This window comes from Pelophylax lessonae (assembly GCF_965119305.1).
Source record: "Pelophylax lessonae genome assembly, chromosome: 8".
Classification (NCBI taxonomy): domain Eukaryota; kingdom Metazoa; phylum Chordata; class Amphibia; order Anura; family Ranidae; genus Pelophylax; species Pelophylax lessonae.
Window position 1 is genome coordinate 21,394,368 of NC_138775.1, and position 27,184 is coordinate 21,421,551.

Sequence of the window (27,184 nt, forward strand, 5' to 3'; positions counted from 1 at the left end):
AAAATGAAAATTGTGCCAAAAATATATGGACCTAACTGTATATACTGTAGATGTACTGTTGTATATACATTTTACACATAGATTTATGTCTTAAAGACATGCTCTGCGCTGTGCTATTGGAACTTTCCATCTACCGGGCTACGTAATTAGGATTAGTTGTCATATGATTAATGTTCATTAGTGCTCTGTAATTATTACAACAAAATGATTACATGTTATAGAACAGTGCGTTTGTTCTTTGCCGCAGAATCCCATGAATTAGCTGATAAATTGGAGCTGTTGCAGTCGCTTGGCTTTTAATTACTTCTCAGATGTATGATTTGATTTTGAAGCTCCTGACAGGCTTCTGATGATGGGAAGTATGCATGATGGAACATTAAAGCATGTATACAACTCCAAAAAAAATGTATGTATTAACAGCAGTTGCTAGAAGTAAAAAAATACATGTTTTATACTATTTGTATCTTATAGCAGTACTTTAACATTATATTATCAAAAGTATTGGGACGCCTGTCTTTATATGCACATGAACTTTAAAGGCGCAGTCACTTGTAAATGTATGTTTACTTATATGCATGAAGATCAGAAGTAAAGGATATTTGGAACAATTGGATTGCATCTTTTATTATTTGACTATCTATCTATCTATCTATCTATCTATCTATCTATCTATCTATCTATCTATCTATCTATCTATCTATCTATCTATCTATCTATCTATCTATCTATCTATCTATCTATATATATACAGTGCATTGCGAAAGTATTCGGCCCCCTTGAACTTTTCAACCTTTTGCCACATTTCAGATTCACAATCATGAAGTGGAACGAAATTTATTGGATATTTCAAACTTTTTTAACAAATAAAAAACTGAAAAATTGGGTGTGCAAAATTATTCAGCCCCCTTAAGTTAATACTTTGTAGCGCCACCTTTTGCTGCCATTACAGCTGTAAGTCGCTTGGGGTATGTCTCTATCAGTTTTGCACATCGAGAGACTGAAATTTTTGCCCATTCCTCCTTGCAAAACAGCTCCAGCTCAGTGAGGTTGGATGGAGAGCGTTTGTGAACAGCAGTTTTCAGTTCTTTCCACAGATTCTCGATTGGATTCAGGTCTGGACTTTGACTTGGCCATTCTAACACCTAGATATGTTTATTTGTGAACCATTCCATTGTAGATTTTGCTTTATGTTTTGGATCATTGTCTTGTTGGAAGACAAATCTCCGTCCCAGTCTCAGGTCTTTTGCAGACTCCATCAGGTTTTCTTCCAGAATGGTCCTGTATTTGGCTCCATCCATCTTCCCATCAATTTTAACCATCTTCCCTGTTCCTGCTGAAGAAAAGCAGGCCCAAACCATGATGCTGCCACCACCATGTTTGACAGTGGGGATAGTGTGTTCAGGGTGATGAGCTGTGTTGCATTTATGCCAAACATAACGTTTTGCATTGTTGCCAAAAAGTTTGATTTTGGTTTCATCTGACCAGAGCACCTTCTTCCACATGTTTGGTGTGTCTCCCAGGTGGCTTGTGGTAAACTTTAAACGACCATTTTTATGGATATCTTTAAGAAATGGCTTTCTTCTTGCCACTCTTCCATAAAGGGCAGATTTGTGCAGTATACGACTGATTGTTGTCCTATGGACAGAGTCTCCCACCTCAGCTGTAGATCTCTGCAGTTCATCCAGAGTGATCATGGGCCTCTTGGCTGCATCTCTGATCAGTCTTCTCCTTGTATGAGCTGAAAGTTTAGAGGGACGGCCAGGTCTTCGTAGATTTGCAGTGGTCTGATACTCCTTCCATTTCAATATTATCTCTTGCACAGTGCTCCTTGGGATGTTTAAAGCTTGGGAAATCTTTTTGTATCCAAATCCGGCTTTAAACTTCTCCACAACAGTATCTCGGACCTGCCTGGTGTGTTCCTTGTTCTTCATGATGCTCTCTGCGCTTTAAACGGACCTCTGAGACTATCACAGTGCAGGTGCATTTATACGGAGACTTGTTTACACACAGGTTGATTCTATTTATCATCATTAGTCATTTAGGTCAACATTGGATCATTCAGAGATCCTCACTGAACTTCTGGAGAGAGTTTGCTGCACTGAAAGTAAAAGGGCTGAATAATTTTGCACACCCAATTTTTCAGTTTTTTATTTGTTAACAAAGTTTGAAATATCCAAAAAAATTAGTTCCACTTCATGATTGTGTCCCACTTGTTGTTGATTCTTCAAAAAAAAAAAAAAAATACAGTTTTATATCTTTATGTTTGAAGCCTAAAATGTGGCAAAAGGTCAAAAAGTTCAAGGGGGCCGAATACTTTCGCAATGCACTGTATATATATATATACATATATTATTATTATTTTTTTTTCCTTCTATTGGTTGAACTAGATGGTTTTGTGTCTTTTTTTCAACCAGACTAACTATGTAACACCCAGGGTGTCTACCTCAGCAGTAGATAAAGTGCTCCAAATACCCATGGATAGAAGTGCTGTGGAAATAATATTTGGATGAAATTAATAATATATGGAGCCATAGAGGCTTCTCACTCTCCAGCCTGTACCCACACCTGGAATATCAGTTCTGGTGTAAATTACATTTTATTGAAAGCTCATTTCCCGCTAATTATAAGTACAGATCTGAATCCTGGGATTACAGTTGTAGACAAATATTTCGTTTGTTTTTTTTACAAGTGCAGCATTAGAACTCATTAGGAAGCTTAAATATTTGCAATCTTGTGGTACTCCACATTTTTATTTCCATAGACGATACATTGGCATCAACCTCAATCTTTCATTAATTAAGCAGCAGTGAGCCTAACACTTTAGCTAGAGACTCAGAATGTGTTAGTTTTTTCCTTAATAATGAGAATTACACCTCTGCTACACTAATGGCTCAATCTGTCATCATTACTACCTTGTGCTGAAGCACTGTCTGTCTCAGAGAACCCAAAGAGAACTGCATGACCTGCATTGAGTCTTCAGCTCAGCATGGGGTGCCGAGCCGAGTGACCTGCAGAGTTTCTCATTATCATTACAATATCATTATAATATACTGTCCATAGTTACTCCTTGATTTTAGTATGCTGTTTGTTTTGCAATAGGAAAGGCATCTCGGTTGAAGGAAGGTGCACATAAAATGTAAAAAGAGCAAGAAGAAACAAGTTCCTTAATGATATTAAAGGCATTTGTTTATTAAAGCGTGTGTGCATGCCCCCCCCCCTTTTTTCAGGGGGGGGGCATCATTTTAAGGTCACCCATGCTCCACCCCTTTTTAACAATGTCATGAAGGGAAGGGGCTTAGTCATTATACTTATTTGAGTATATATCTTTAAAGGGCAAATGGCAGCATTTATTTTTAAAGCATTTGTTAACCTAAAAAAAAAAATTGTTGCTTGTGCTGTGTAATTTGGCCCCTGCCTGGCTATGTCCTCCCCTCTGTAAACTGACCACGGTATACCAAGGCTGCTGAGCCCTGACACCGTGGTCAGTTTACGTGCCTCCGTAATTCGCAGCTCACCTGTCCTCCTCTGTCCTCTCTTCCCCCCTCCCTCCCTGCCTGTCTACTCCTCTGTCAGTGCTCGCCCCCTCCCCTTCTGCTGCTGTAGTTTAATTTAAAGTTTCATATCCTGTTTACAGTCTGTTTAATAATCCTGTGTGCCCCTGTGTATGTGTTTTTATAAAAATAAGCCATTCTTTACAAGTTTTCAGAGCGCCAATTGCTGCTCACGTGACCCGCCACCTCTCTCCTGCTCTCCCCCTCCCCTCCCCTCCCCTCCCGACTGACGACAGTGAGGAATCCTCTGCCCCACCTTCTGCAGGCAGCTGTCAGACAGGGAGAGGAGATAGTCGACGGGTCACGTGAGCGGTGCTCGTCTCACTGCAAACTGGTAAAGAAAGCTTTATTTTTTTTAAAACACATGCACAGACGCAGGGGCACACAGGATTATTAAACAGACCAGACAGGATGGTATAAAGTGGCTTAACAACCACTTTTAAGGGGAAGTTGAGATTCCAGGGGGGGCATTTGCCCCCCCTTGCCCCTACCTGCGGATGCCCATGCATGTGTGTTTTTTTTTTCTTTTTCAACCTGCAAGGTAAAGCCATAACATGCTAGTATGCATCGCATCAGGGGAGGACTGGGCCAGGGGGCAATTTCCCCCTGGGCCGCTCTGATGTCCTGATAAAAGGCTGCACCACTTCTGCCACAGACATGCCTAAAGGATTTCTGGTGAAGAGAAGTAAAAAGTCTCTGCCACTGACCTACTGAGTGCGGGATGAAGACAAGGACAGAGTGCAGGCCTCCCTTCCCAGCATGGATGGTGTAAGCTATGTCTGAGCTGAGGCTGGTTCCATGCCCCACTTGAGACTCTCCTCCCCTGGCCAGCCCCAACTGAGCTGTCCCAGCTCCCCCCAGCCGCCCCCTGCTGGCCAGGTTGGAAACCCGCATTCAGCCAGTGAGTAGAGAGTACCCGGAGCAGGGCTTCAGCCTGGAATGGGGGTCAGGAGGAAGATTTGAAGAGGGAGAGTGGGAGGGGGGCGAGTCGCTGCACCATGGGCCTCTGGTTTGTACTTGCCCCCTGGGCTGAAAGTTACCAGTCTGCCCCTGCATCGCATACAAGCACATTATGTAAAACTTACCTGAAAACGAAGCCTTCCAGCACCGTGCTGTCACCACTGAGAGGGCTTCCATCTTCATCCAGTCTTCCTTCCGGGAGCTACAGCTTACGGCACAGGACACTGAAGGAACGGCCCGGATGATTAACAAGATTTTGGAGAGTTTGTGGGAATTTGTGTCCATTCAACTGAAAGGGTAACTCCACTTTAGCAGGGGAAAAATATAGCAAATAAAGTAAAAACAATATAGCCTATACAATTGAGACACAAATCATATTGTAATTGAATGTTATTAAAAATTACCTTAAAGCGGAGTTCCGGGCACAGAAAACATTTTTCAGTGAACATACCCCAGGGACAGTCAGGGCTAGTACATTCCACAATGGATAGCCTCTGATCTGTCCCGGTTCGCACTTACCTGCAAGAAGAAATACTCACTTATAAAATTTCTTCCACAGCGTTGCCATCTCTCTTGTGGGCAGCTGAAGCTGGCGCGATCCTCTTCGGCGTCTTCTTCCGCGTCCTCTTCTCCCAGAATGTGCCTGCACCGGCCCCTCTCGTCACTTCCGGTGCGGCGCCGCATTCCTACACAGCTTCTGGGCATGCCCAGAAGCTGTTTAGCAGGGAATGCGGCGTCGCCCCGGAAGTGACGAGCGGGGCCGGTGCCGTCGCATTGATTCCTGGGAGCGATGACGTTCAGCTCCCAGGATATATATCGCAAGACAGGAAGTGACGGCGGAGCCGCGGCTCAGAGGGAGGAAGTACACTGAGGTGAGTATTTTCGATCTTCAATTACAAGGTGAGTAAAAAAAAAAAAAAAAAAAAAACCTAACTATCCAATTCCTTTTCAGGTGAAGGAGAACAAGCGGACGGGCACAAAAAAAAAAGATCGATTTTGTGCCCGGAACTTCGCTTTAAATTTTCAATCTGCAGCTGTTGTAATTTTCTGAAAATGCAATCCAATATGGCTGCCTGGAGCTTTTCTCTACACAGAATGTATACTGACCACACCCCCAGAAACATCATTTCCTGCTTGTGTGATTGGCTCACCAATTTTGCCAGAAGTCTGCACTAAGATACATGTCAGATTTCTGGCATCCCCTGCAACAAAAATTTCATTTTTGGTGAGATACTCCCAATAGGAACACGTCTAAAGGGATGAAGGCCCATCAACTTCCCTCATTAAAGCCCTGCATCTGCACAGATGATAGATAATTATGAAACCACTCCCATTAGACCCACTCAGCACAGAGGAACAAACAATGATTTCTTCAGAATAACAAAAGGTAGAAATCGGCAACAAAGTTTGTTAAAATCCCTGCAAAGTACAGAGATCACCCAGAGGGGAATGTTTTTTTTCTCAACAAAAGTGGAGTTACGCTTTAAGTGGTGACAATTTTCTCTCAGCACCCTGCAGTACAACTCCATCAAGAGACTTGTCATAATAAGCCTATATCTATGTTTGCGGTGTTTGTAGGAGGTTTGGCTTGGAAGACATTATACAAAACACATACTGTTGAAATCTCCCATATTAGGAGATCCTATTTCCCAATTCCTGCTTGTGTGATTGGCTCACCAATTTTCTCAGAAGTCTGCCTAAGATACAAGTCAGATTTCTGGCATCCCCTGCAACCTATATCTCATTTTTGGTGTGATACTCCCAATAGGAACACGTCCTAAGGGATGCAGGCCCAGCAGCTTCTCTCATTAGAGCCCCGCAGCTGCCACAGCTGATAGATAATTATGAAACCATTCCCATTAGACCCACTCAGCACAGAGGAACAAACAATGATTTCTTCAGAATAACAAAAGGTAGGAATCTGCAACAAAGTTTGTTAAAATCCCTGCAATGTACAGAGATCAACCAGAGGGGAATGTTTTTTTTTCCCAACAAAAGTGGAGTTACGCTTTAAAGAGGAGCTTTAGATACAAGTCAGATTTCTGGCATCCCCTGCAACAAAAATGTAATTTTTGGTGATATACTCACAATAGGAACATGTCTAAAGGGATGCAGGCCCAGCAACTTCCCTCATTAGAGCCCTGCAGCTGCCACAGCTGATAGATAATTATGAAACCACTCCCATTAGACCCACTCAGACCAGAGGAACAAACAATGATTTCTTCAGAATAACAAAAGGTAGAAATCTGCAACACAGTTTGTTAAAATCCTTGTAATGTACAGAGATCACCCAGAGAGGGGAATGTTTTTTTCTCAACAAAAGTGGAGTTACGCTTTAAAGAAGAGCTCTCCCGAAAAAAAATTAAAAGTCAGCAGATACAAATATTGTAACTTCTGACTTTAAATATAAGGACACTTACCTGGCCCCGGATCCAGCAAAGGCCCCACCTGAGCTGATTCTTCAGTAGGTTTGGGGTGCAGGCGCCGGCATCTTCACTAAGGGAAACCCAAGGCTTCCAACAGCACATGTGCGAGCCACGCTGCACTTTCTGATTGGTCCCGCAAGTCTTATAATAATAATTGTAGTCAACTAAAATCGAATCGGTATCGCGATCCGACAGGAACATATCCAAGGGATTAGCGCCAGGACAATTTTTTTGTTTGACTATAATAGAAGTCTATAGCTCAGTGCAGCTAACTCACAGGAATGCCTCAGGTGCACTGCACCCGCGGATCAGTGTGAAAGCAGCCTAATAGTTGTTAACCATTTTGCAGGTGCTAATATGCCCACTGCAAAACCTATTATGCCCAGTGTATGTGTTATTTAATACTTTGGCCTTCTTTTTCTCTTCCAGCTTCTGCTGGCACCGCTCTCCAGGCTGCTAGAAAGAATTAGAGGCGGAGTGCATTTGGTATCACTCCTCCTGGGACAGCATTGGCTTATGTAGCTTCTGCTCCCTCCGCTGCCGGGCACCGGCTCACTGCACTCAGGGTGCCTGGGTCGGCAAGGCCAGATCGCGATCAACTGGTTGCCCACCCCGGGCATGCGCTTCCCTGGTTTGAAGTCATGGGCTACATCAGAGTGCTCAGGTTGGGCACCCCTGGTATAGCGGGCAAATGCAGGGGCATAACTACAGGGGTTGCGGGGGTTGCAATTGCAACCGGGCCCCATGCTCCAGGGGGCCTGTGCTGCTCCCCTGTACACCTGGATAGGAGGAGTGGCGGGGGCAGCATGTAGAGAAATCACTGTCCTCCTCTTTCCTCCTGTAGCTGCAGGAGGAAAATGGAGGAGATTGGTTCCTCTGTATGCTGCCCCCGCCACTCCTCCTATCCACTTCACTTGTGTTCTGCTGTCTCTGTGCCCCTGTGTGCCCCCCTTGGTCACCCCCAGGGGAAGAGCCCCAGGCTTGAAGGGAAGAGCCCCGGCCAGGGGGCCATTCATGGTTTCTTGCACCGGGGCCCTGAAGGTTCTAGTTACGCCTCTGGGCAAATGAGAATGGTAGAGAGCTGCAGGATTCTGGCAAAAATGAGAATCACAATTTTTTGGCTTAAAATGAAGATCACGATTCTCTTACGATTCTCAGAATCTTTTTTATTTTAAAGATTTACAACCTCTGGACATTAGGTTATCAAATAAGTTTGCAATACAATAAGCCATAACACTCTTTGCTTCAAACAAATGTAAAGAAATGTGATGAGAAAGGTAGTGTTATTATGTGCAGTCAGAAAATTTAAACTTAAAAAATAAATTATAATATATATACACATACATATATATATATATAGATATTTATCTATCTATCTATCTATCTATCTATCTATCTATCTATCTATCTATCTATCTATCTATCTATCTATCTATCTATCTATCTATCTATATCTATATCTATATCTATATATATATATATATATATATATATTATATATATTTTTTTTTTTAAGGACTACTCCCACTCCTCCTCCCCTCCTCTGTCATAGATTACCCCCTCACGTGATGGAGAGATAGCTCACATGATGGCATAATGAATGAAGAGAGGGATGGAGTGAAGGAGTTCAGTGTCCCTGGGGCTTCTGAAGATTCCCTCCATCAGTAGATGGGGTGGCATCATGTTGTCTCTCACTGCTGATGTCAGTTCCTGTGTCATTGGCGGCGGTGGCACCATTTGCATACCAGGCTGCCTCTGCCAACAGCTTCCCCTGCCGGCGCCACTCAGAATCGTGGAAATTTGGCTTTGAAATTGCATGGGGGGGGGGGGGTGAATCGAGATCGCGATTCTCAAACGATTAATCATGCAGCTCTAGAATGGTAATAGTAAATTTGGTGAATTCCATCAAAGACTAGGTGCCATTATATTCAGATTTGTTTGCTCCTTATTAAGAATTCAGTCAATGCAAGTATACAACAGCTCATCCTTTAATCTAAATTCCGGGGACATGTATTCCCTTTACACTAAGAGGAAATATTTTTAGCATCATAGAAAATGAATGTCTAGTGAAATTTGCTTAGATTATAATTACTCCTGCATACATTATGCCTCCTGATAATAACAATATTCCCCTGTAACCTTGCCAAATCTTAGTGGTGGGTGTACAGTATGCAGCAAACTAAAGTCATTGCTATAATGACTGCTTTGAAGGTAATAATATTAAAACCATTATCCTGCAGTGATAATATGTGGCTAGGTTAGATTCCATTTTAATAAGGTAACCTGGAAAGCATTGTATCGTGACCGCCACCTTCCCTGCGACGCACTCATTATATTTAATGTACTTACCTGTGGTTTTTTTCCAGGAAAATCCAGCAAAGCATACATTCTCAAGACACGACAACCGTCATATTTTCCCCAGCTCTGTTTTTTCTTTTGAAAATGTAAGTATTAAAATGTCACTTTTGGGAACTAAGATTATATACATTTACACTAAAAACCCAACTCCAATGACAAACTTTTATCAGATTTTTTTCTATATCTGTGCATAACTGTGGGTTTTGCTGTGCTGCCTCTGTAGATTGGGGTGCTATAATTGGCCCTGAAAGTTGCTGCCATGATAGAATAATGGAGGATACCAATTCTGACTCGCTTTTGAAAATGGTAATTGTTGTTTGAAACAAATAGTCCTAATATTAGGGCTATCTACAGAGCTTGCTAAAATATATAGGAAACATAAAAACTATAATCTGCAATAATATATATATGTGTATCTGTAAACCCACAAATATAAGTGCAAATGTGCAAATAAATTGTGCAAATCAATTTTTCCAAAATCTATAAGTCCATGCATAAATTGATAAAAAGTTTTTCTTGTGTAACAAGATATATATAAAAATTTTGAAAATTTTCAAAAAAATATTTTATGAAAAAAACATCCTTGCAAATTCCTTTTTCTTGAGTAAATGTGCAGGTGCTCTTATTTATAAAATACAATATGGTGACTGATAATGTGCAGGTGCTTGAAGCCTTCTTCCCGTGCAGTAATTTATACGATGGGTAACTTACCAGATGAAGTGGGTCTCACATATCTTATAATATTGAGACCATTTGCGCTTAATGACAAGTTCCCTTTAAGATCCTCCTATGCCGCGGGCTCTCTCCTCAGCGTTTTCCATAAGGCAGCTCAGGTAATAGTAAATGGGAAGAAGAAAAAACTCCAGATGGTGTAATATTGTCAAAGTTCAAGGTTTATTCCAAAGAAATAAAAAAGGCTTAACAACGATTTTTCAGCAGGTTCCGGCAAGGACCCAATGTGCTGGTGTCCGTGACATTCAATACAACCGTGCAGAGTGGCGAGCGGAGGTAAATCCGGCTTGCGTTCCAAAGGTCGGTCACGTGACTTACGTTGTGCAGTCGTGAGACCCCTTTCCTGATTGGCTAAAAAGAGAAGTGATTTTACTGGCCATTGGCCAGGAAGAGGGAGGGGATGTATGGCCGGAGGAGACTCACAGCCGCTCGGGGAAGGAGCAGGTAAGGATGCTGGCTGTCCGGCTGGGCAGCCAGCCAGCCACCTGTCCTGGGAGGGGGAGGGGTGGTATATTAGATTGCCGGCCGGTCGTCCCGCCGGGGGAGGGGGGGTTGGTTTTGCCACCCTCCCCCAAATTTTTATTCACCAGCGCCACTGCTAATGTCCAGTGAAAACACACGCTGACGGGAGTCAGACTCGACTGTCCTGTGTGTGCCTGTTCCTGTGGAGGCAGACAGGCATTCCTGCAGTTGTGGGCTCCCACTCCATGGCCCAAGTGGCCTGTCAGCAGTGCAGGGCCGACAGGTGCTTGCCACCTGCTAAGTTCGGCAGTGGGATGCACACGGGAATCAGGAGTAATGCTTGGCTGGGGCTAGGGCTGGGTCGCTGAGCAGGTGGGGCCCCCCGGGCAACTGCCCAGAATGCCCATTCAGTAAGAAGGCCCTGATTATCATATATGCTGCATGACCATTGATGTTTGGTAAGCGGCCATTATCTACTAATTAGCACGGAGGTGGATCTCTGAGCACCAGGAGGAACATTAGTATTAGCACATTTAGCTTTGTTTTCACTGGCTGTGAACTCTTTCTTCACTCATGACTCATGGGACTTTCCTAAGGAACTGCCCAAACATTGCAATTCCTTTTTCACTTGTTTTATTTGTATCTGATTATGTCAATGCAATTTTCTGCTACATATTTTTATACACTGATACTTTGACTCACTTTTATGTTATCCATGTTTTTGGATTACTCCTTTCACTAAGAGAGATATTAGATACATTTTATTTGTGTTTTTTCACTAGCATACTAGTATATTTTTTCAACACGTCATTTTTCTGGTATTCAGGGATTTCTAAGTGCAGCAACCTCTCATTTCTAGCCAGCGCATTCCTATATCCTTTTTTGCAAAAGGCTCCATGACGAGCCTTCTGTCTGCTGATTCTGCACACTCCTGTGACCCAGAAGAGGCATATGACCAAAAAAAGCTTTAACCATACCTCTCTTTGACAACAACATTTGAAATGACAATAACATGTTAAAGATTATGTAAATGTAATCAGGTATGGTAGGAGAAGATTAGGGAAGGAAATAATGGGGAAGGGGAAGGACGTAAAAGGAAAAAATCTACCAATCCTGGATATGGGGATTTGAGTGTGCCACAAATCAACAACAAGATAGAATAAAAAGAATTATTCATATTTATTAGAAAGTACAAAGGACAATTATAAAAAGGATACAGTCATAAAGATATAACAATGCATGTATAAAATGTGTCACAAGACCTATGAATGGACCGTCCGTGTGATCAAATTTTGGATCACCCAGGGAGGGTGTCGTGTGGGTTTGCAGGGGATGCTCTGGTGGCTTCTATTGGGTGATCTTTCTGCCTTTGGATTGGTTTGCTTTGACGTCATTGGATTCAAAGGGATCTGCATGTGGGTTGGATCCCCTCCTTTGTATCTTTTCCCTCTTACGCTCATTGCATACTACAGTTTCGGCTTGGCTCCCAATATATGGTTAATTCCTTCTTCTCTCCCTTTTTTTTTTTGAGATTTGGTTGATACTATGTCATTTAAAAAGTATATTTTATATGCATGTATATTTGGATCCTGAAGAAGCTCATCAAGTGTGAGCAAAACACGTAGATCCACAATTTGAGCACGCGGCCCATTCATAGGTCTTGTGATACATTTTATACATGTATTGTCAGGGGCGTAACTACAGGGGTTGCAATTTCAACCAGGCCCTATGCTCCAGTGGGCCTGTGCGGCTCCCCTGTACACCTGGATAGGAGGGGTGGCGGGGGCAGCATGTAGAGAAATCACTGTCCTCCTTTTTCCTCCTGTAGCTGCAGGAGGAAAATGGAGGAGATTGGTTCCTCTGTATGCTGCCCCCACCACTCCTATCCAGTTCACTTGTGTTCTGCTGTCTCTGGGCCCCTCTGTGCTCCCCTGGTCTCCCCCTACTGTGCTCCTTTTCCTTTCCTGCTGGCTGCTGCAGGGGATGTGTCACAATAGAGAACCAGGAAGTGGGTCGGTAAATATGACATTTACCAGCTCCTTCCTTTTCTGAATGGACAGAGTCATAGTTAGTGACATTGTAAAAAAATAAAAATGATAAAAAATAATATAATTAAAATACCAAAAAATAAAAACTACTGACACCAGTGGGTGAACTTCCAGGATCGCAAAGGTCACCCTTGCGACCTGGCCCTGGCATTCCACCACCATGGGGAGGCCCCAAGATGGCAAGAAGGGAACCCACTGCAGAACTTGTGAAAGGGTCCCGCTGCAGGACTGTAATAAAGGGCCCCGCAATGAGAGTAAAGGGCCCCAGGATCAGTGGGAAGAGCCCCAGGCTTGAGGGGAAGGGCCTCGGCCGGGGGGCCCTTCATGGTTTCTTGCACCGGGGCCCTGAAGTTTCTAGTTACGCCTCTGTGCATTGTTTTATCTTTATGACTGTATCCCTTTTATATTTGTCTTTTGTACTTTATAATAAACATGAATAATTCTTTTTAATCCATCTTGTTGTTGATTTGTGACACATTCAAATCCCCATAGCCAGGATTGGTAGATTTTTTTTCTTTTACGTCCTTCCCCTTCCCCATTATTCCCTTCCCTAATCTTCTTCTACCATACCTGATTACATTTACTTACTCTTTACTTAAAGCGGAGTTCCATTCTGAAATTTTTTTTTTTCAATAAAAATACCCCCGGGACAGTCAGCGCTAGTGCATTAAAGCAATGATAGCCTCTGAACTGTCCCCTGTGTCACTTACCTTTTAGAAGAAATACTTACCTTGAAAATGTCTTGTCCAGCGCTGCCATCTCAGGTGTGGGCAGCTGAAGCCGGAGCATCCCTCTTCGTGTCCTCTTCGGTGACGTTGGTGTCCCAGAATGCCCTGCATCGGCCCCGCTCGTCACTTCCGGGGCAGGCGCATCATCCTTGCACAGCTTCTGGGCATGCACAGAAGCTGTTCAGCAGGGAATGACGCGCCTGCACTGGAACTGACGAGCGGGGCCGGTGCAGGCGCATTGACTCCTGGGATTGATGACGCTCATCTCCCAGGAGTCAATGCAAGCAGGAAGTGACGTCGGCGGCTCTGTCCACAGAGGGAGGAAGAGGAAGGAAGGTGAGTATATTTTCTTTAAAAACAAGGTAAGTGAATATAAAAAAAAATGTAATTATCCAATTCTTTTTCAGGTAATTTAGAGTAAGTGGATGGGGAAAAGTTAATTTTGAGGGTGGAACTCCGCTTTAAGGGAATGGTGCCAGTAATTTTACAGACAGCATTTTTCTCTCCATACAATTATCATGGTAAAGATTATATATGAGTTTAGTAATTATGTTTACATCAGCTTTAAAGGTTAACTACTGTATATGATAGTTATTAGTTGAATTATTAGGACAGAGTTACTGATCTTGCACAAACAGGAAAGGTCTGTGCTCTGAAAACATCTGATCCTGCAGATGGACCTGCCAAAAAAAAAAAAAAAATTCAGTGCTGTTAGTTGCCTGAGAAAGAACTATTACGGAAAGTACCTTCATCTAAACGATACCAGCCAGCAAAATCCACCCTTAATGCTTCTCCTTGGCAACTGCAGTAAATTAGCCTCATCACAGAGGACTGAATGTATCACACTGCCTTAGTGTACTGCGTACGCACCTCCGCGTGTCCCTTCGCTTTCCGTAACCCGCTAGAAGCTTTGTCCCTGGTGCCGAATGATTAGGTTTGTGTGTTTGAATTCTAAATTGGGCATTTAATTTCATAGCAGTAAGCTGCAGCTCTCAGCCCTAGAGATTACAAACGGTAGTAATCGAGTCTCTTCCTTCCACTACGCATTCCCTAAGTACATATTTTTATAGCTCCTCATTTTTCGGGATGACATGCACAGTCTTCAGCCACAGAGAAGCTAATTATCTATGTAATTATCTATATAATCAGGCATTGCTTTACTTTACGTTGCATAATGGTAAGATGCAGGAGTTGGTTTTCTCCCACAGGGAAAACTGTTGCGGTTGCCCAGAGTAACAAATCAGGGGTAGATTTTCCCCCCTAATGACCAGGCCATATTTTGCGATTCTGCACTGTGTTACTTTAACGGAAAATTGCGCGGCCGTGCGACGCTGTACCCAAATAAAAGATGTCTTTTTTTTCCCCACAAATAAGGCTCGGTTCACACTGATGCGATGCGGGAAGGCTGCGAATTCGCAGCCTGTTCCCGCATCGCACACGCACCCCCGGCAGTTCACACTGCCATATGCGATCCGCTGGGGGTGTCAATGTAATCTTAACGACACCCCCAGTTTGATCGCATATCGCAGTGCGATCGTGCAGTTCGCACAGAATCGGATCGCACAAGTGTGAACGGCTGTGCGATCCGATCCTGATGCGGCAGCAAAAATGCCTCCTGTGCGTGTTTGCTGCGGGTGCGATGCAAATTTAGCCATACAAACTGTATGGCTAAACTCGCACCGCACAGCTGATCGCATGTCATGTCGGAGCAGTGCGCTCCGACATGACATGCGAACCCCGCACACGCAGTAGTGTGAACCGGGGCTTAAGCTTTCTTTTGGTGTTATTTGATCACCTCTGCGCTTTTTATTTTTTGCGCTATAAACAAAAAAAGAGCAACAATTCTGAAAAAAAAAACAATATTTTTCACTTTCTGCTATAAAACATTCCCAAAAAAAAATTAAAAATCTAACATTTTAGGCAAATTTGTTTTCTGCTACATATTTTTGGTAAAAAAAATTGCAATGAAAATATTTTGATTGGTTTGCGCAAAAGTTATCGCGTTTACAAACTACAGGAAAGATTTTATTGTTTTTTTTTTTACTAGTAATGGCGGCGATCTGCGATTTTTAGCAGGACTGCGACATTGCGGCAGACAGATCAGATCCCAAATAAAAACAAAAATGGAAAAATCTAAAATTTTCATCATTTTAGGCCAATTTGTACTCTGCTACATATTTTTGGTAAAAAAAAATCTCAATAAGTGTATATTGATTGGTTTGCGCAAAAGTTATCGCGTCTACAAACTAGGGGAAAGATTTTTTTTTTAGCAGGACTGCGACATTGCGGCGGACAGATCGGACCCCTAACTGACATTTTTGACACTTTTGGGGGATCCAGTGACATTACTACAGTAATCAGTGCTATAAATATGCACTGTTACTGTAATAATGACACTGGCAGGGAAGGGGTTAACACTCTGGGTGATCAAGGGGTTAAATGTGAGCCTAGGGGAGTGATTCTAACTGTATGGGGGCGTGGCTTGTGAAATGATCACAGAGACCTGTGATCCTATATAGAAGGGCCACAGGAGCTCTGTGACCATTCCAGAGAGAAGAACGGTCGGCTGTGTTTACACCTAGCTGCAGGCATGCGACCGACGTAGCCCTATGTCGGTTCGCGCAGGAGGGCCGCCCTGCTGCAGCATATATGCGGCGGGCGGTCCGGAACCGGTTAAGGGTATAAATACAGGAGCTTCTATTGCTGAACTTGGGTTTTGCTGAATCCGGAAGGCAGCTGTCATTTCTGGGCCAGTAAGCTATGGAATGGATATGCTCTGCAAAGGTGAGGGGCACGCTCATGACATTGTTGATCTAATATGGCCACGTGGTCATACAGTGCATCTGGAAAGTATTCCCAGTGCTTTACTTTTTTCACATTTTGTTATGTTACAGCCTTATTCCAAAATTGATAAAAAAATTCTGTATTTTCCTTAAAATACCCCATAATGACAACATGAAAGAAGTTTGTTTGAAATCTTTGCAAATCTATTAAAAATAAAAAATCCCATGTACCTAAGTATTCACCGCCTTTGCCGTGTCACTCAAAATTGAGTTCAGGTGCATCCTGTTCCCACTGATCATCCTTGAGATGTTTCTACAACCTGATTGGAGTCACCTGTGGTAAATTCAGTTGATTGGACATGATTTGGAAAGGCACACACCTGTCTATATAAGGTCCCACAGAGATAACAGTGCATGTCAGAGCGCAAACCAAGCCATGAAGTCCAAGGAATTGTCTGTAGACCTCCAAGACAGAATTGCATCGAGGCACAGATCTGGGGAATGGTACAGAAATTTTTCTACAGCATTGAAGGTCGGTCCCAATGTGCACAGTGGCCTCCCTCATCCGTAAATGGAAAAAGTTTAGAACCACCAGGACTCTTCCCACAGCGGGCCATCCAGCCAAACTTAGCGATCGGGCGAGAAGGGCCTTAGTGAGGGAGGTGACCAAGAACCCGATGGTCACTCTGACAGAGCTCCAGCGTTTCTCTGTGGAGAGAGGAGAACCTTCTAGAAGAACAACCATTTCTGCAGCAGTCCACCAATCAGGCCTGTATGGTAGAGTGATCAGACTGAAGCCACTCCTCAGTAAAAGGCACATGACAGCCCGGCTGGTGTTTGCCAAAAGGCACCTGAAGGATTCTCAGACCATGAGAAATTAAATTCTCTGGTCTGATGAAACAAAGATTGAACTCTTTGGCCTGAATTGCAAGTGTCATGTCTGGAGGAAACCAGGTACTGCTCATCACCTGGCCAATACCATCCCTACAGTGAAGCATGGTGGTGGCAGCATCATGCTTTGGGGATGTTTTCCAGCAGCAGGAAATGGAAGACTAGCCAGGATCGAGGAAAAGATGAATACAGCAATGTACAGAGACATCCTTGATGAAAACCTGCTCAAGAGCTCTCTGAACCTCAGACTGGGGCGAAGGTTCATCCTCCAACAGGACAATGACCCTAAGCACACAGCCAAGATAACAAAGGAGTGGCTAAGGGACAACTCTGTGAATGTCCTTGAGTGGCCCAGACTTGAACTCAATAACTCAATTCTGATTTAAGTCACTGTCTTGGAACAAGTGTGTAGCTCAGCAGTTCCAACAGACTCCATTCTTGTTCCTTGTAGCAAGAAGAGGGTGATGGTGACAGCCCTGGAGCCTGTGTTCAGAAAACCAAATCCTCAGCGCCTCTATTTCTATTTCATAAAGTTCCCTTCAACCACGTAACGACCGCCCGCCGTGGTTTTACTGCGGCAGGTCGGCTCTGCCCTGCAAAATGTTGTAACTGTAAGTCGCTTCGCAGGACCACTAGTGGGGGCGCGCGCGCCCATTCGCCACAGGGGAAGCCGATTAGCGGGTCTGACAGCCGCGATTGCAACTTGGGCACCAGCGATCGCTCCCCGGCCTTTTGGCTAAGATCAAGTGTAGTATCTGTTCTTATCAGTGTTGGAATGGAACCTGAAGGTTAGTATCGGTGGTGGCCGAAGTTAACCGGGGCGCTCTGGGCGTAACTGGAGGACCGGAGTAGGCCAAACCAGAGAAAGCCGGATGGTTCCAATGCCTTCCTGATTTGAATGGGTCCGCCCCTACCAGTTTGAAGGGAGCGAGAAAACTGGATTGGTTCCGTGGCCAGTTAGTACTGCTCCTGGATGTGATTGGTAAGGAACGGCGGCGGCGGTGGGGGAGCCTTTCCTCCTGGGTTGAATCTGGCCTTGCAAAAGGCTTGTCCCCAGTTGAAGGCAGGTTCTCCCTAAGCTTTCCAAAGTTCTGATGCCTCCTGGTAGGATAGGGCTACACTTGGTCTGGCCTTTGGGCCGGGGTAGAGAAAGCCCGTAGTGTATGTGCCCCTGGGGTCGCTTCTCGGCCTTTTGGCTAAGATCAAGTGTAGTATCTGTTCTTATCAGTTGGTATGGACCCTGAGGGTTAGTATCGGCAGGGGCTGAAATGAACCGGGGCGCTCCAGACGTCACTGGGGGACCGGGAAGTAGGCACTGTCAGAGAAAGCCGGATGGGTCCGTTGCCTTCTGATTTGAATGGGTCCGCCCCTACCAGTTTGAAGGGAGCAAGAAAGCTGGGGTAAGACGGTTAGTATTGCTCCTGGATGTAATTGGTGAGGAACGTGGATGGCGGTGGGCGGGCCTTTCCTCCTGGGTTGAATCTGGCCTTGCAAAAGGCTTGTCCCCAGTTGTAGGCAGGCTCTCCCTAAGCTGTACATGTTCCAAACCTCCTGGTGGGTAAGGGCTGCACTCGGTCTGGCCATTGGGCCGGGATAGAGAAAGCCCGTAGTGCAAGTGCCCCTGGGGTGGCAGCCCAGGGGTGCCTTGATTTCTCACTGGTGAGGGGCAGCTCGCCTGAGTTATTTTGGCACCTTGGTCACTGCACTATGCACACTTTTTCCGCACCTGCCTCTTGGGACAGGCCTTTTGGCTTGCACCAGAGGAATTTTTTATTCCGGCTGGAAGGCCTGCCTTGGTTCCTCACATGGCACCATAGCACTTTCCCCACTTCCCTTTCCCCACTTTTTGTTTTGTTTGTCTCTTTTTCTTTGTAGTTTGTCACCTGCACTATCACCTTTGTTTTCTTTATTTTGCACGACTTGGAGGGTGTGGGTCCTCGGGCCCTACCTTAAGTCTTGGGAGGGGGTGGATATGGCCTTTTGGCTAAGTCCGCCCTCTCTCATGGGGTCTCCCTTCGGGGGAGCCCCACTTAGTACTCGGTGGGGGCTGTTTCGGCAGTCCCCCTGAAGAACGGGGTCGGTCTGGTTTCGGCCAGACAGACCATGAGTACCTTAATCCCTGTCAGGAGTCTTGCGCCCCGGGGGATCGAGGTTTGGGTCCTACCTCTTCGGAGGGAAGACCACTAGTTTCGCACACCCTGTGCACTTTTTGTGTTCTCACTTTGTGTGTGTGCACTTTTTTATGCACCGGGTGGAGTCTTTTGAGTGTGTTGCACACGCTACGGGCTTACAAAAAATAAAAAAATAAATGGGGTGGCAGCCCAGGGGTGCCTTAATTCTCACTGGTGAGGGGCAGCTCGCCTTGAGTTTTTCGGCACCATGGTCACTGCACCTACGCACACTTTTTTAAGCACCTGCCTCTTGGGCAAGGCCTTTTGGCTTCGACCAGAGGAATTTTTATTCCGGCCGGAAGGCCTGCCTTTGTTTTTCACTTAGGCACTAATTCACTTCTCCACTTCCCCTCCCCCACCTTTTTGTTTGTGTGTGTCTTTTTCTTTGGAGTTTGTCACTTTTCTATCACCTTTTTTCACCTGCACGACTTGTAGGGTGTGGGTCCTCGGGCCCTACCTTGAGTCTTGGGAGGGGGTGGATATGGCCTTTTGGCTTGGTCTGCCCTCTCTCATGGGGTCTCCCTTCGGGGGAGCCCCACTTAGTACTCGGTGGGGGCTGTTTCGGCAGTCCCCCTGAAGAACGGGGTCAGTCTGGTTTCGGCCAGACAGACCATGAGTACCTCAAATCCCTGTCAGGAGTCTTGTGCCCCGGGGGATCGAGGTTCGGGTCCTACCTCTTCGGAGGGAAGACCATTTGTTCGCACACCCTGTGCACTTTTTGTGTCCCTCACGTTTGTGTGTGTGCACTTTTTTATGCACCGGGTGAAGTCTTTTGAGTGTGTTTCACACGCTACGGGCTAAGAAAAAAAAAAAAAAAAGAAACCAGCGATCGCTCCCCGTGGAGACACAACGGCGGTCTGCCGTTGTAAACATGGAAGACCGATGTTCTGTCAGGTATGAACATAAGGATCCTGTGTTTCTCCTAGTTAGGAACACAGATCTTTGAGTTCATCCAGCAAGCCCATCCCCCCACAGTTAGAAAGCACCCCCCTAGGGACACAGTTAACCCTTTGATCGCCCCTGGTGTTAACTCCTTCCCTGCCAGTGTAATTATTACAGTAACAGTGCATATTTTTAGCACTGATTACTGTAGAAATGTCACTGGTCCCGCTCAAACGTGTAAAAAATGTCAGTTAGGGGTCCGATCTGTCTGCCGCAATGTCGCAGTCCCACTAAAAATCTCTGATCGCTGCCATTACTAGTAAAAAAAAAATGTAATAAATTAAAATTACATAAATCTTTCCCCTAGTTTGTAGACGTGATCACTTTTTGCGCAAACCAATCAAAATACGCTTAGTATTTTTTTTTTACCAAAAATATGTAGCAGAATACAAATTGGCCAAAAATTATGAAAAAATTTGATTTTTACATTTTTTTTTCTTGGGAATGTTATATAGCAGAAAGTAAAAAATATTGTTTTTTTCAGAATTGTCGCTCTTTTTTTGTTTATAGCGCAAAAAAAAAAAAATCGCACAGATGATCAAATACCACCAAAAGAAAACTCTGTGAGTAAAAAAGGACATCAGTTTTATTTGGGTACAGCGTCGCACGACCGCGCAATTGTCAGTTAAACTAACGCTGTGCCGAATCGCAAAAAGTGGCCTGGTCTTTAAGGGGGGTAAAACCTTCCGGTCCAGAAGTGGTTAAAAGACTAAAAGTTTTAATTTTTTGCTCACCTTTAATATGCAGATCAGCCTCCTTTTTTGCACAGGCTTTCTACAAAGAACAGGCTGAACAGAATAGGCTTTCAGAAGCCAAAATCTACATGCAACAATTGCATTTCTTTTTCCTCACAATGCTGTAAGGTGATGGCTTTGATTCCAGGCATGGCGATAATTAGGGAGCCGTTGATAAGCGAGAGTCGCTCCATGGAAATTATTAGCAGCGATGATAATTACTGTAGTGATTATCTTCTAAAACAGAGGGGCCTTTCACACATGGGTGGTTCATTTACTGTAAATAGAATATAATGATGGGGAGTATTTTTTTAAAAGGGAAACTATTGTACATTATCAGAAAGTATTCATTTTGTTTTGTTTATGCGGCATTTATCCGCAATGAATTTATGGTAGTTTTCATATTAATTAAATACCTAAGCTGGCCATAGATGGATCAAAATTTGTCTGGTTCAGCAGGGATTGAAAATCAATCCATGTATGGCCACTCCCGCACAAGAAAATTCAGTCATCAGTGGTGGCCCGTCCATTGGGGGCGCAGGGGCGCCGCCCCCCCTATCCATGCGTCCGGCCTCCTAATCTGCATGCAGGGCGCCGGACGCATGGATTCCAATGGGGTTTTTTTTTTATTTTGTTTTTCTTTCTTGAAGCAAGTGATTTGAGCCAGGAGGCTCTAATAGGCTTCAAAAAAGGGTGGGCTCGGGGTGCAGAGCACTGCGTCTTGAGCCCACCCAGTTGTGTGACAATAGCGAATGAATATGGTGCTCTCAATTCTCCAGAAGCCTCCCTTTGAAAATCATTGGGTGATTCCCCTGCTTACGCTGTCCCAGAAGGTGGCCTTTTTGGTGACAATCACCTCTGCACGCAGGGTGTCAGAATTGGCGGCATTATCTTGTCATTCACCTTACTTGGTAGTTTACAGAGAAAAGGTGGTTCTTTGCCCCTGTCCGTCGTTGCTTCCAAAGGTTGTCTCTGATTTCCATTTGAATGAAGACATTGCGTTGCCTTCCCTGTTTCCCAGGCCAAAACATTCTAAGTAAATTGCGTTGCATGCCCTGAATGTGGTTCGGGCAATTCAGGTTTACCTGGCAGCTACGGAGTCTTTCAGGAAGTCAGACTCACTATTTGGGCTCACGGATGGGCCTCCGAAGGGACTGTCGGCTTCCTCTGCGACCATTTCTAGATGGATCAGACAGACGATGGTTCAGGCCTATTCAATCAAGGGTCAGGTTCCTCCTTTCCCTGTCAAGACGCACTCTACTCGGGCGCTCAGTGCCTACTGGGCCTTATGTCATCAAGCGTCAGTGACGCAGGATTGCAAGGCGTCCACCTAGTCGTCAGTGCGCACTTTCATTAAATTTTAGTGGATGTGTTGGCATCTGCAGATTTTTTTTGGCTGCAAGGTTTTGCAGGCTGCTGTTTAGAGGACCTCATCCTCTTTGGGGGTGTATTTTCGGGTGGGCTCCAGTTGTTTTTTGGTTGTGCTCCTATTACTTGGTTGGCTGCGGTTTAGCCTTGGGAATTTTTTCTTGCTGTTTCCACCCCTCATGTTTGACACTGCTTTGGGATGTCCCAATGGTTAAGAAGATCAGGAGCTATATCTGTCAATGGACGAAAGAGAAAATGGGATTTTTCACTTACAGTAAAATCCATTTCTCTGATGTTCATTGACAGACACAGCACCCACCCCTCTGTGGAGTTGTAATTCTTCTGACACTACTTGTAACAAAACTTACCTATGGCAGGGAGTGGGAGAACACCCCCTGGGACTGCCCATAGGCGTAGTCAGTCTTTTTTTTCTGCCTAGTGTCCTACTCCTGTAGGGGGCAGTATAACCTAATGGTTAAGAAGACCAGGAGCTGTGCCTGTCAATGAACATCAGAGAAATGGATTTTACGGTAAGCCAAAAATCACATTAATTGCCATCTGTGTCCAATTAGGGAGATTTTCCTTCATTCTCTTTTCAGGAAGTGAGAGAAACATTCTCTAAAGTGAGGGGAACCCCCCTATTAGCCAGCTGTCATCAGAACAGGTGTCAAATCATAATTAAAAAAAAAAAGGTCGGTACAGCCAATATACAGCATATGACTGAATACACAGCAAGAAGCAAAGGTGCCAAAGCCAAAGATGGAGGCTTCCTCCGGAGTCTCCCAATAATCCAGTAATTAAAGTAAAACCTTACCCACAACGACTTAATTTTCTTTAATTCCGCATTAACTGCTTCCGGACCACCGCCCATTAATGTGTTGCGGCAGGACGGCCCTTCAGCACCAAATTCCGTACCTATACGTCATTTATTATTTCTGGTTCTGGGGCGTGCATGCGCGGCGACCCACTCCTGCTTTGATTGGACACAGCGGGAGTCAATAAGCCGGTCTAGCGGACCTGATGTTCACGACACCTGGAAATTGTTCCTGAGAGAGGCAGAACGGTGGTCTGCCTATGTAAACAAGGCAGATCGCTGTTCTGTGTGAGGGGAACATGGAGATCCTGTGTTTCTGCTAAGCAGGAACACAGATCTCTGTCTTCCCCCAGTCAAAGCACCTCCCCCACACAGTTAGCAAGCACTCAGAGGGAACACATTTAACCCTTTGATCGCCCCTGATGTTAACCTCTTCCTGCCAGTGTCATTAGTACAATGACTGCATATTTTTTAGCACTGATCACTTTATTGGTGTCACTAGTCCTCAAAAAAGGGTCACTAAAGGCCCATACACACGTATCGATTGTCGTCCGTAAATATTCGGCCACTGACCGATCGGCCGATTGTCGGCTTGTTAGTATGATGCTTCCGACAACCAACTGCGACTTTTCGGCCGAACAGAATCTGGTGTGCAGGCTTTAATATTTTTGTTGGCCAACACCAGAACGGCCGACTGTTCCTCAGTCAGTACAGAATTCGGCCGACAAACAGCAGATGAGCAAGACTGGGCATGCTCAGAAAAGAAAAAACACACGGAAAGTTAACCATCACATAATATCACTTCTGCAGTCGGCTGTTGTTGGCCGACAAAATTCGTGTGCAGTCTTTAGCACTTTTCAACCGACAGGACAGCAACGGACAAAAGACGGCCGATCGTTCGGCCGACATTCGGTACGTGTGTACGGGGCTTTAGTGTCCGATTCGTCCACTGCAATGTCGCAGTCCCGCTATAAGTCGCTGATCACTGCCATTTTCTAGTAAAAAAATAAATAAATAAAAATTCAATAAAAATATCCCATAGTATGTTGACCCCTTAACCTTTGCGCAAACCAATCTATAAACGCTTATTGAAAAAAAACTTCCCCTAAATTGATGAAGAAATTCGATTTTTTACATTTTTTTTATTGGATATGTTTTTATAGCAGAAAGTAAAAAATATATATATTTTTTTCAAAATTTCCGGTATTTATTTGTTTATAGCGCAAAAAAAAACACAGAAGTGATCAAATACCACCAAAAGAAAGCTCTATTTGTGGGAAAAAAAGGACATCAATTTCATTTGGGTACAGCGTTGCACGACCGCGCAATTGTCAGTTAAAGTAACGCAGTGCCGTATTGCAAAAAATGGCCTGGTCATGAAGGGGTGTAAACCTTCCGGAATTAAAGTGGTTAATAAATATGCTTCCAAAATTAGTGTGTGCTGTAAATTGCCTCCAGCGTTGACCCTGTTTATCTTCTTGCTGGAGGCGGCCATTTTGCTGAAGCCCAGAGCACCCGAGCATTTCAAAGTTTAGAATATAAAGATTGTACCTTCTGTTTTAAAAATGCAGTAGAACATTGTTTCGTGACCTTTTTTCAGTCAAGGCGCCCTTTAAAATTCTGCACAGTCTCGAGGCACTCCATTCTAAAATGTAAAAAACTAAACTAAGAGTTTTACATAACGCAGCAACATCCACACATGTAGGACATTCAACATTAGAGGTGATTTATACTCCCAAAGCAAATACATCCTTGCACCTTAGTACTGACTATTATTCCAATGTTTCTCTTCTCCCTCAATTTCTCTCCCTCACTCAGCTAATGTGACCCCGAGTTCTGATCTGACGGGGGGGGGGGGGGGGCAAACAAGAATGCTTTGCAGGGGCCTGACATCCTCCTTATCCATTGATGAGGTTATGGGTTGTTGGAACACCGGTGACTAGAGTGTTATATTGGTGCACAATGAAAATTCATGGCTTTGTGTAACTAAAAGGCAGGTTTCATCCACCTGCTGGCTTGTATGCAATTTAGGCATTTTGCCAAGGCACCCCTGAACTGAAGAAACCTGAAGGCACCCTGGTTGAAAAAGGTTGCAGTAGACTATAGTAGCCCCAGGGCTTTTTTTCAGTGGGAACGTGCAGGGAACGCAGTCCCGACACCTCCAGCACTGAATGTATGTAATGGCAAGGGGTAGTGGGGTGTGCTGAAGGGTCCAATGATGCCAGCTGTTGGGGGATCTACTGTTGCTGGGAGGTCCTATTTTCCTAGTGCGTCAATTGTTGCTGGGAGGGCTCTACTGTTGAGGGAGGGGTCTACTGTTGCTGGCTGCTGGAGGGTCTATTAATGCTGGCTGCTGGGGTACCTATTGTTGAGGCATGGGAATTATGTTGCTAGGGGGTCTTATGCTGCTGGGAGCGATCTACTGTTGGGGAGGGATCTATTGTTGCTGGCTGCTGGAGGGTCTATTAATGCAGGCTGCTGGGAGATCTAATGTTGCTGATGGGGTCCATTGTTCCTAGGGTGGGTCTGTTGTTGCGAAGCAGTTTTGCAAATGGTCTATTGTTGCTGGGAGTATTTCTTATTGGTAGAGCTGTCTATTATTGCAGGGGGATCTATTTTTTTTTTTTTTTTGGGGGGGGGGGGCAATGTTGCTGGCTGCATGGGATTCATATTACTTATTATAATTATTATAATTACCAAATTCTATACAGATTACTTAGCACCACAAAATTATATTGGTTCTGTTTTCTCTAAAAGAGGTGGTACTGGGAGGTGGGTAGGGGGTGGAAACAAGGGACGGTGCTCGGAGGTGGGTAGGGTTGGAAACAAGGGACGGTGCTTGGAGGTAGGTAGGGGTGGAAACAAAGGATGGTGCTTAAAGGTGGGTAGGGGTGGAAACAAGGAGATGGTGCTTAGAGGTGGGTAGGGGGCGGAAACAAGGGACGGTGCTTGGAGGAGGGTAGTGGGTGGAAACAAGAGATGATGCTTAGAGGTGGGTAGGGGTGGAAACAAGGGATGGTGCTTGATGGTGGGTAGGGGGTGGAGACAAGGGGTGACTTAGGAGAGGGGAGTTCCTACACCTATTTTCTGCAAAAAAAGCCCTGGTTAACTCTATTGGGTTATATTAAAGTACTGCAGTGTGGAGGATGTTTTTGGTTTCATTCGACCTGGTCAACAATACCATTACAGTTCTTCCACATATGGTTCTGTTTAACAAAGTGTCTTATTTTTTCTTCCCTAAGGGCATGGGCAAGAAAAAGCTTCTGCAGCATAGGGAGTCCTACAACTTTATTTATTGGAAGCCAATGGAGGAGGAAATAAAGAGACAAAGGCCTCTTATCAGCACTTACCGGACAGACTTCTGGAGACTGGATGATGATCCTGGGAGTGCACCTCAGCTTCTGGTTCCCCGGATGGGTCGGGCAACATCAGCTTCGTATTCTGAAGTAACAACCTATAGGGACATGATGAGAAGCCATGTTAATCTGAAAACCTCTGAGCACTCAGCTTTGACAGACATCCCGCAGAAATCGAACAACACCAGAGCAGAAACTGAGGGGATCTCATTAAGAAGAGCCAAGTCTGCACCTTACAACCGGCTCACCGTTTCTGATTGTCTTGTTTGGCGAGTTCCAGAAACGGTGAAACAAGAAAACGTGCAAAACATTGAGACTACATAACGGATAATTAAACCCAAGAACAAAAATTAATATATTGCAGTTTAACAGGCCTTGGATGTGGTGGCTGCATTCGTTTTTATGTTTCAGGCTCAGAGCACTTTTAGCAAGTATAGGAAACACCTGTTGTTCCAGCCAGATATGGGAAGTGTCCTTGTCACTTCCTGTGAGTTGAACTGGAAGCATAACACAATGTTATCCAAATTCTGTAAACTACTAATCCACCCATTCCCCATGGAATGGAGATAAACAAAGGCAGACATGTTTGAAGTCCAATCACGTTTTTTTAATTTTTTTTATGGATACAGTAGCATACCTCCCAACACAGGGGCGGCCCGTCCATTGGGGGCGCAGGGGCGCCGCCCCCCCTATACATGCGTCCGGCCCCGTAATCTACATGCAGGGCGCCGGGCACATGGATTCCAATGGGGTTTTTTTTAAGCACGTGATTAGAGCCAGAGGCTCTAATAGTCTTCAAAAAAGAGTGGGCTCGGGGCACAGAGCACTGCGCCCCGAGCCCACCCAGTTGTGTGACAATA

The 27,184-nt window shown here is 44.7% G+C and overlaps 1 protein-coding gene across 1 annotated transcript in view; it reads left to right on the plus strand.

Annotated features, from left to right (window-relative positions):
* Positions 1 to 26,648, plus strand: part of CIMIP7 (ciliary microtubule inner protein 7) — a gene marked incomplete at its 3' end in the record, with an annotated part of 62,910 nt that extends 36,262 nt beyond the window's left edge. Inside the window, exons 3-4 of the mRNA XM_082265981.1 lie at positions 9,304 to 9,381; positions 26,211 to 26,648. Of these exons, the coding sequence (XP_082122107.1) occupies positions 9,304 to 9,381; positions 26,211 to 26,648 (516 nt within the window). The remainder of the gene's footprint in view (positions 1 to 9,303; positions 9,382 to 26,210) is intronic.
* Positions 26,649 to 27,184: the final 536 nt, after the last annotated feature.